Below are 11,178 nucleotides of genomic sequence, written 5' to 3'. Positions count from 1 at the left end.
GCTAGGTTAGAACGTAATAACGATCGCATTAATTAGGTAAAGTAAATACAACATTCCAAGTAGAAGCCAGGACTGCCAATCGATTGATAAGCAGCAAACGAATACTTCCGAAGAAGTATTCACGTCTGATAACTTTGAGCTTGACGTGTGTTACCACGATCACCTTTCTGATTAACCTCCAAAAGTTTAAAGTCGCCGATCGTTATTTATTAAAAGGTTATTAACAAAGAAATTAATTTTCACAGAAATCTAAACTTTGCCGTACCAAGTACGGAAATATTTGCGAAATATTTATCGCATTTCTGCGTATAAACAAACGCGAATAATATAAATATACCAAGTTTGTATCCACGACGTATGATGTGTCTTGTCCAACGTTCAGAAAATGCGGAATTAGGTTAGGTTAGACCCTAGTTTCTTCTGCGGTGAATTTCAATACTAACATAAATAACTAATGTGAAAGCACTTGGTGCGAAGAAGTTCAGATTTCTGAGAAAATTTCGGTAGGTTTTTCAATTTTTCTTCGTTAATAGTTTTTTAATAACCAATGATCGGTGGCTTAAACCTGTGCAAAGTTACTCAGGAGAGTGAGCTTGATATCGCGTGTCAAGGTTAAGGTCATCGGATTTTTTCGGAGATTAATCAATGAAAGCTCGCAACGATTGGCGAATTTTAGAATCATGTCAGTTTGAGTCTATCATGTTTTGCGTTTATTATAGAAAATTCGATAATTGTTAACTCCTCGTAAAGCCGGACAAGTTCTATGGTTCGTTCGTTAATGATCGCCTGTTCCTTTACAAAGTATTATTGTAGATTCGAATAACGTGCGTGAAAGTAGCATTCCTTTATTTTTTATATCACGTAGCCTCGTTCCGTATGCTGTAACGATCCCCTTTCCTTTTGATATTACACAATGGCTTGGATAAAAATATTCTGAAAATGAATGACGAAGATGATCGTTGGAAGAACGATCCATTGGGAGTCCAGGAAAGTCGTATCGATACTATGCCTTGCAATTAATTAAAACTGCTAAACGCGCAGTAAGCTTTAGAACAAGTAATAAAGATTAATTTAAAAGGCACTTTTGTACGAACGTAAATCATATCTCTTAAATACCTTCGATATTATTCACGGAAGCTACGAATGATATATCGAAAATCGACTAAATCGATGAATTTCTCGGATAATCTGACGTTTATGTTCCCACAAGCTTTCTCCGATCTCCGATAATCCTATGTCATGAAGATTATATAATTCATCGTTAATTCGTCATTAAAAGAGACAAAAAGATATACGTAATTCTTAAAAGCTCAAATCTTAAGTCATAACGTAGGCTTGTCAGGCTTTACAACTGATATTTTCAATTATGATAATCCGCTTGAAATGCTTTATCAAAATGATTGGTCAAACTCGATAAACGAGGTAATTATTGGTTAAAACTATTAGTTGATATGTCTTCGTAATTACGTGGATCAGTTAAACTCTTTGTAATCTATTCTTTACAACGTTCATTTTGTAACATCGTCAACATTGGCGGATATCTGTCGTGGAACCATTATCACGACAAACATATACCCATTAAGTTATCCATTTTGATAACAATAATTCATTGACACAACGTCATTTTTAAATAGTTACAAACGAAATATTCTCTTTTATCGATTATTGTAACAATAAAAACTCGCGCTTAATTGTTTCGTTCGGACTTTAGAAATTACTAACACATACACGATAAATGCATAGATCTTGGTTAACTTCATATCATAAATATATATAGAGAACGATGCTTGATAAGTGAACCGTTTGTACTAGAAACTATCTAATCTCACCGCAATCTACTGTATTTTATAATTAATCACAAAGAACGTTGGAGATCGGTGCCGGGAAACACCGATCAGTTGATTTTACCACGTGCATGGAATGCTGACGCCGTTTTTTTTTTTTTTTTTATTTAGTTTTACGTTCTGTAAAAAATATTAATCAAACGATTGTATCTTTGCAAAAGACTCGTAAATAAACCAAAATGCTACCGCTCGAATATAATTTCGAAAATAATCGTATCGTATAGTACAAACGGATCTGCCCAACTATAGAAAATAGCAGTGACTGCAAAAAAAAAAGTGTAGAAGATGTTTCTTTGGCCCGAAAAAAAAAAAATGGTAAACTATAATATTTTGCTAAAGATGTCAGTAACATAACTTACTACCTTTAAACGAAACACAGCGAGTGTAGTAAGCTGTAGAAGTTGGGCAGAGATATTCTCATTGGACTAAAGATAAAATCGAATGAAAAAAAAAAAGAAAGAATTGTTCGAATAGAAAATCGATAGGAAATGTTACAATAGAATGGAAAAATCTTTATAATGTATACGTCACGATTATTTCACTATGATAAGATACGAGAGCATGACGAATGAGTAGCTAAGTACACGGGTGTACGCTACGCGTCGAAACGATGGATGGCAGTCCAGGCACACATGTTTGCTGTGCCAATGCAATGCGTTTTCTGTACATAGTATCGTAGCCCTAATTAATATTAGTTAGAGTGTAGCTGGAATCACGTTGACGTAGACGATGGCATATACGTAGAAGTAATCGATAAAGGCACATAAAACGAGTCATCCAACCGCGCTGTTCTTCAGCTATACTATGCAAACATCGCTGATATCGTTCTCTATCGGTTTATAAAACCATCGAGAACTTTTCGTTCGCGCGTTCACTGTGCAATGAAAGCGGAGAAAAGTTGCGAGTGACGTTAAAATTACGGTCACTTCGAATTCTGAAAGCAATAGGCGATTCTTTGAATGTTAGTAACGATAGTTTAGATATTTGAATAGTTTAGATCAGATAATACGATTATTCGGTCTCATCGCGTGTAATATCCTTAAAATGTATTCATTTCAGGGCGTTGCATTTATTATTTATTTAAGTCATCGTCCAAGTGTCGATAAGAAACGTTAATAAAACAGTCGACGCGTGAACGAACCATTAAAAACGGTTGGTTGCTCAAAGTACGCCTGTTGTTACGCCCAGAAACAATGATCTACATTTAATCCTTTATTTGATAAATGGAAATATTCGAGCAGCGGTATGCACGTACGTATAGTACATAACAACGATACGACGAAATAAAGCAACCAGAAAGATATATAGGTGTAAGAAGACTGCTGCTTAAGAGTGACATGATCAGATAAAGGGTTAACGTTGTACGTCATCCAAACACGCGTGCAAGTTGTATGCATATGGAACGGCATATGAAATTTCTGATTTGTACAATAATACTCATTTCATTTGGGAAAATCATAAGTATTACGTATATGTATATACGTATAGAAATGATAATAACGGCTCCTTTGACATATTACCATTAGTATTATTTACTACCGTTTAATGCTACTGTTTTCTTTTCTTTTTTTCTTTTTTTTTTTTTTTTATTAAGTTTTATCCATGAACGACAGAAATGATTTTACCATATCGTTTTGAGAGTACATTGCCTTGTAAAATGATGCGTTGACCTATACTGTCCGCGATTCAATGGCGACCAACAGCTCCATTTTTCTCTAAGTTACACCTCGAGACTTGTATGATATAAGTAATTCATTAGATGTTAGAGATGCGTTATTGGTACTGGTAATAATAAAAATCACACCCGTCGAAAATCATAAAGCGATTGTATTTGCTTATTTTGAAAAGAGATCTGCATCTTTTCTCTATTTTCTTTATAATTCTTTTATAGTTAGCGAATAAATACACGTGTACCTATCGTTTAAATTTTCCCTTCGTTTCGTTTCGAATTACAGAAAGATATATAAGAAAACGAGTGTAATCGAGATCGACCGACAAAATGGGAATCGATCGAAAGTTCAATGAAACAAACTGCCACGCACGGGCAATAAACTTCTAAATTACGATGTAACGTTTATTAACATTATAAGCTGTTCAACGATCAATTTTGTATATCCCGCCAGCTCGTGACGAAAGCACAGGTCATATTATGAAAAGTGAAAAAAAAAAAAAATCGTCTTTCGACTGGTTTGCTCGATTATACGGTAACTACGATCACGTATAACGAGATAGCGAGAAAATACAACGGGGAAAACGATCGAAACAAGAGGAAAGAAAAGAAACGAAACGTTCGACAGAAAAAGAAATGATTCGAGAAGTAATATAATATTCGTCATGATTAGTTTTCATCGAGGCGGAAGTGCTAGAACCTAAAATCGTCTAACACTTCGCACAAGACTGAGGAGCTTGTATATAATTACATACACATTTAATGCGGTACATTTGATATAAAAAAAAAAAGAAGAAAAACGAGGCGTTTACCTTTTGGGAAGTTCAGTTTATTATCATAACGTAATAATTGTAACAGCATAAATACGTTGTATGATTGTACATACGAAACAAGGTCCTACTATCGCCAATATACATACATACATACATACACACATACATACATACATGGTTACTACCGTTGTCACAGCGTCTCCGGTTTGCGGTGTTTACCCATTTTTTCAAGTTTTTCTAAAAAAACAAAACAGAACGCGAGAAAGGAACCTCGCGACCGCGAAACCGAAAGAAACAGAGATTTCCTATTTTTCAGCAAAGGCCCGAGTACATACATCGAGAATGAGAATACTGCGCGTCGAGTGCAACGCAAACACGCCCGATCCAGTGGACCAAACAAATTACATCGCTTGAATTCACCGTTTTCACCCGTTTCATGCTTCTGCCCGTCTGTCTACTCTTCTTTAGCGTTCGACAGGAAGAAATTTAAGGATAGGGAATCGATAGGTCCGATTTCATGATAATAACAAATTAACCTCGAGGCTATAATTCTATCAACCAGACGCTAGATGAATCACTCGCTAATCTATCGCGTAATCGCCTATCACCAATAGCAACAGCAAGAAAGAAAATTGATAAAGGGGAAAAAAGAGAAGCGCATATCGTTATCTGGAAACAGTAAGAAACCTGTCCTTTTTTCACGGTAATATTTATAAAATCGTTCGACATTAATCGTTGCTCGAAGCCAAACATCTCGCAGGGAAAAGAAAAACGCTGTGTCCCCGACGCGAAGGAAATGCCATCGTGATACATCTAGCAATGACCTAGCGGGTATATCGACGATGGATTTTTATCGAGTGTCCGTGATATCTACTGTAAACGGTAGTAAACGAATTAATGCGAATAAAGAATACCGCAAGAGATCCGCTTATGAGTTACATTTACATTTACAATCCAGATATCCAGTACGATAAAGTTAAATAGAATTAAGATGAATGTCACAAGTAATGTAAACTCTGAAAATAATGAGATGAAATAAACAAGACGATGATTCAAATATATCAAAGCATATATTTCTTCTGTGAAATCCCTTAATTACATAGATGTGTATAAAATCCTTAGTTTTAAATCCGGTCTTTTTACATTAATACAAACGCGATCGCGCCACATGCAAGCTCCATTTCCTCTCTATCTTACGTTCTTCGTTGATCGAATTTCGAAAGAGATTACACATTGTCGCGTATCCTGACAACGAAGCGTTAGTGTATATACATATACATATATATATACATATATATACATATATATATATATATATACATATATATACAGGATGGAACCGCTTTATTTTTATCTCTGGCGAGATAAGGAGGAACGAGCAAAAACTGTCTTCCTAATTTTCATCCGAATTATAATAATATAGAGCTGCAGATTTTCACGAAACGCGTAGTCCTTTCTATGCTTTTCTTAAAAGATATTGTAACAAGCAGAAGCTTAGGATAAGCTTCTTAGGACTTGTATACACCCAAAAGGACTCCGCTGATGACGATATCTGGAAGACTGTTCGATGTAATGTTCGACTGAACGTATGGATCACAATGGAAAGTTAGCACAGGTTGATGGCCAAGAGCATTGGTGTCGACGTATTGTTCTCCCTCCGTATCCTTGTACGTACTAAAGCAGAAAAATATTTCCCACGATCAATGAGATTTTCGAAATGGCATACAATTTTAGAAAAGAAAAAAAATATGTTGAAAAATACGTTTGTTATATAAATTGGATAATAAGAACCTGCTGTACAACTTTCTATAGTAACAGACGCATCAAATATTATATATATATATATATGTATGACGCACCAAAAATTATTGAGTATTAAAATTGGATGCATTTATTATTATGTAAAAGTTGCAGAAACGTTCAATTTAGAGGGTGTGATATCGTTTTGTCGCGGAATGTACTAATACATGGTTAAACTCTTGTAAGGATCAAATACATTTCTATATTTAGGATCAAGTTTACTACATTCGCAATCTAATAATTACTACACATATTGGAAAAACCGTATTACTTATAAAATCATCTAATAACGTGATCCTAAAATAAAGTAGCAAAATAACGAAGACAATACCTAATATGATATAATATTTCACAAAGTTAACGAGTTTTATAAATTCTCTTGCATGAGTACATACTTTTTATACGGCACGCCGGGTGTTGGACTTTCTATACCCAGAAAATTGAGAACCTGTTGCTTAGTGGCTGAGAGCCTTAACATTTTCTGGATGTACAGTTCCAATGCTGCTCGCCTTTGCTCAAGCACCTTCGGTTGGGAATTTCTTACCTTCTTCGGCGGAAACGGAGCAACATCCGCGTTTTCTTTCTTCAGCTATAATCAAAGAAATAGGAATAAACTCCATATACGATAATGATAGCGATATGTTAAAATTTGGAAAGTACTGTAGCAGAATCTCGATGGATAAAATTTAAATATTTTGAGAAATAAAGTTTAGTAGAACTTTGAAAAGTTAAACATGAATAGCATAAAGTATGTCGGACAGTCGGTATGTTATTCATTTGTATGCATTTATACGCATACGGTTGATTTTGCGTAAATTATAGTTAATTAGTAAAAATACGTAAAAAAAAAAACAACTTATGTCCAAAATGTTGTATTTATTTCTGATAAATAACAATAACGCAAGTGAGACTGCTACTTTTTAAATGATTATACAGAAATAAAAATTTATACATTATTTGAATGCGTAAAAAGAACTTGAAACATTGTCAATTCTTTATGTAGATGTAACTTACGATTTGAAACATGATTGAAAATAAATAACTGCACACACGTATTAGATATTTTTACCACTAACTTTATTCCGCATGCAACTTTCACGCAATCCAGTTACGCTCTAAAAAAGCTCGAAAATACTAACTGCATATACGTAGAAGTTTGACAATATAGTTAGTCGATACATCGTATATCGCTAACACGCTGATAAAACAAGTTATTAATATGACTAATAGTACACTATCGAGAGAATATTATACCGAATATGATGAGGACAAATTCAGTTTTACTTTATTCCCTAAATTACATATGCGTCATATTAAGAATTAAATTAACTGAAAAGAAGTCACAACATAAATATTATCATATAGTAAGTATTCTCGCAATAAAAACAGCGTCAATACATCAAACATAATTCATGATATAAATATAAGCATATACGTTATTATATAATGCGTACATATTATTTAATATTTTGTAGTAACGTACATCCTCGTGGATACTGATCTAACTTATTCGTGCCAACGAAATTGAATGGAGAAAGGAAGCTTAATAAAGAAATCGCTATCCTTGTACATGCAAAGCAGAAAATATTCTAGACATGGATAAAGATACATATGTTTCTCTCTCTTTCTTGCATCGCAACATGAGAATCATAACGAAGATAGAAAGTTTAACTACTTACAATTCTACGACGATACTTATTATACATAAAAGGAATACCAACACGATCTCCAAAGATATTCATATGTATTATTGTTTCATTTGAAGAACGGAAGAGAATTAAAATTAATTAAGAATTGAAATTAAGAAGAATAATTAAAAATATTGATGTTAAAGAGAGAAAAAACGAACAATGTGACTCTATTTGCACATTGTATACTTAGATATTTATCGGTGATATATTTGTTTGCATAATCAAAAACATCATTTTGATACAAATATTAAGACTTTGATATGAAACAATGAAATAACATACCGTACGATGTAGCGCATTAAATTCGCTGTATCTTCTCTCAACAAAGTATCGGGTACCACTTTCGGACTCCAAAACCTCAATACAGTAAACATAATAAGGCTTGCCGTGTGACACTTCGGCCAAACGGTATCCACTGATGAAAGCTTGATACATCGCATCGCTGGCAATTTTCTAGGTTCTTAAAGCACTTACAAAAAACTAATAATACAACAACAAAGTTAAAATACACAAAAAATGTAATAATTCGAACTGTATACTTTCATACTTTGTTAGTATCAGGAGCTAGAGTAGCATTTGTCGCACATAAATTCATTGAAAAGTGCACTACTACAAAAAACATGTGCGCGAAGTGATGCCAACTTCTCGAATACATTTTACACTACATGCACAAGTACTTTTTAAATATCTCATCTTTCAATGGCAAATTACAAAATCAGCCTGAACCTTACTTTAGGGATCTGAAAGTTGTTGACCTTTTTATTTACAATCTTCTGGTTTTTTATGTATAGAATACTAAATTGCAATTTTTAAGGAGCGGAATCCACTGATTTAAAAGTTATGACTATGTAAAACAGAGTCTTTATAGGGTATTTTACAGGTTAGGTTGGCAGCATATTGGTTTCTATCCATAATTCGTCCAATAAGTAGAGTCCGTGGAGTTACTGACTGCATGCGAATGGCGGTTATTTTGACGCAGTAAGTCAAATGTGTTTGGCTGCATATGTTCTGCATATGTTGGTGTTACCTGGTTGATTGCAAAAGGATACGTATATGAAAGAATCAGTCACTGTGTAGAATGTGTAGCTAAATGAATTTGATTTTGGTTTCGTCTAGAACTTATTTTCCAACCTCTTTACGTTAGTACAAACTAATTTTTAGCGACTTTAACTACAGCTTCCGAGAGTTTGCATATGCAAAAAACAAAATCGAATTCACGGCCAGTTAAGGATTGAATGACGCTTAGTTTGCCGATCGCGAATTTTTATATATAACAACATTAATATAATGGTATCGTTGATGAGAACGATCCAAAGATACATTTTTGAATAAGATAAGCGAAAATCTTGAGCATGAGAATGCTCATTTATGCGGTCCAATCAGATGTTAACTATGCGATCCACTCATTGGATTAAGCATGGATAGAAACCAATATGGCGTTAACATAACAAAATACCCTAAAAATTCTCAGTTTGACATAGTAGTGATTTTTGAACTAGTAGATTCCGCAACTTAAAACTTACATTTTCAGATTCTACACGTCGAAAACTACAAGATTGCAAATAAAAAAGTCTATAATTTTTAGACCACTAAAGTAGAATTCAACCCAAAATCAAATTCCTTATGAAAAATTAATTTAGTTCTATATATAAGCTAAGGAAAGATTAATTTCTTTGAATTTACTAGTAATAATATAAAACAATAGTGTGTACTTATTAAACACTGACGTTTGCAATATCTTTATGGTTTTTACTACAAGTTTTCGATCTTTCTTTTCTATGATCAATGAAATAAAAGTATTTTGTTTGTAAAATGTGCATGGTACTATCACAACATTGTTTAAAAACGTAGAATTAAAATTATATAAAAATGACACTTCTTCTGAAGCTTTCAACATGGAAAAATCTAATAAAAAGATCATTTTCACCAAGGAATCAGATAATAACAATATCAAAGTTCGATATTCATACGTCGGAATGTAACTATAATTTTATTAATCATATATATATATATATATAAATATTATTTGCTACAAATAATCTTAATGTCTGAAGTATATATTTTAATCGCCTAAAAAAAAGATTATTTTACCTGATTAATGGATATTTTTCAGATTCTTTCCATGGTGAATATGAAATGCAAGACCCAAAATCAGAAGCTGATATGTAGGTAAAATTACATATACATTCCTTATATATAAATATTATAATTCTGTCATATAAAAATGAAAAAATAAAGATTTTATCATGTTAGATCTTAACTAATGTGGTTTTTTAAATCTTATAGCGTTAATGTTACTTTTATTGATAAAATGGGAAAAAGAATACCTATAAAAGGGAAAGTGGGAGATAATGTACTGTATTTAGCCCATAGATATGGAATTGAAATGGAAGGTGCTTGCGAAGCATCTCTTGCTTGTACCACTTGTCACATATATGTACATCATGATTATATGGATAAACTCCCAACAGCTGAAGAAAAAGAGGAGGATTTATTAGATTTAGCTCCATTTTTAAAAGAAAATTCTAGATTAGGTAGGCAAAAACAAGTTTGACATATATAATATTTAATATTAACACATTTGCACTGAGGAATTTGGAGCTCAGTCTGACGCCAGAATCAGAGCATTTTAGCACAATCAAAAAACTCATACATGTGCGATCCAGGTTCTAGTAAAGGAATCTGAATGACACATATGTAACTCATCTAGTGCAAATGTGTAAATTTGATCAAATGTTGAAACAATTTTATATTTTTAGGTTGTCAAATTATATTAACAAAAGAATTAGATGGTATAGAATTAGAACTGCCTCAAGCAACAAGAAATTTCTATGTAGATGGCCACACACCAGCTCCACATTAATAAATTTTTTCCTTTGTATTTAGCTTAATATGTACATATTTTATTCATTTAATTAGTATAATTGTAAATTTATATATTATATATAAAATGTAAATGTAATATAAATTGAATATTATGTAGCACATAAGTTACTTTTTTTTATATATATATATGTCGGGTTTGTCGGGTTCCGACTGTTATACTGTTATAACACTGTTATAATACTATAATGATCAGCTTAAACAAACAGTTTAACCCAAAGTATTGGGAATCTTCCCAAAATTCCAAAAGAAAGGCCCGTTATTCCTACATCTCCGACATATATATATTTTAGTGATCAGTGATTAATGAAAACATATTTCCAGAATGTACTGTAATGTATTTCATAAACTTTTAGAACAACAAACTTGATTTATATGACATTTTGTCATGATACAATATATTTATTTCTTATACATTTGGATTATGATACATATTTTTAATTACAATGATACAAGATTTAAACATTTATGATATAATGAATCTGTAAATTAAAATTGTATTTGTTAATCTTGCAGCA

At 32.7% G+C, this 11,178-nt stretch overlaps 2 protein-coding genes across 2 annotated transcripts; one reads left to right on the top strand and one right to left on the bottom strand.

Moving 5' to 3' along the window:
- Positions 1-5,603: 5,603 nt before the first annotated feature.
- On the bottom strand, positions 5,604-8,393 carry LOC117210389 (sorting nexin-24-like). The gene is made up of 3 exons (XM_033453363.1): positions 8,060-8,393; positions 6,482-6,675; positions 5,604-5,960 (listed from the first exon to the last, which is right to left on the bottom strand). Exons 1-3 carry the CDS (start codon positions 8,210-8,212, stop codon positions 5,795-5,797), a joined length of 513 nt encoding a protein of 170 aa, XP_033309254.1. The 5' UTR covers positions 8,213-8,393; the 3' UTR covers positions 5,604-5,794.
- Positions 8,394-9,198: 805 nt separating this feature from the next.
- Positions 9,199-10,668, top strand: LOC117210388 (adrenodoxin-like protein 1, mitochondrial). Its single transcript, XM_033453362.1, has 4 exons — positions 9,199-9,755; positions 9,891-9,942; positions 10,064-10,311; positions 10,537-10,668. The coding sequence occupies exons 1-4, from the start codon at positions 9,647-9,649 to the stop codon at positions 10,638-10,640; spliced, it is 513 nt and encodes a 170-aa protein (XP_033309253.1). The 5' UTR covers positions 9,199-9,646; the 3' UTR covers positions 10,641-10,668.
- The last annotated feature ends 510 nt before the right edge of the window (positions 10,669-11,178 follow it).

This window comes from Bombus bifarius, unplaced genomic scaffold (assembly GCF_011952205.1).
Source record: "Bombus bifarius isolate JDL3187 unplaced genomic scaffold, Bbif_JDL3187 scf7180000008203, whole genome shotgun sequence".
Lineage (NCBI taxonomy): Eukaryota > Metazoa > Arthropoda > Insecta > Hymenoptera > Apidae > Bombus > Bombus bifarius.
The sequence above is the reverse complement of the archived record's forward strand: the minus strand, read 5'-3'. Positions and strand labels throughout refer to the sequence as shown.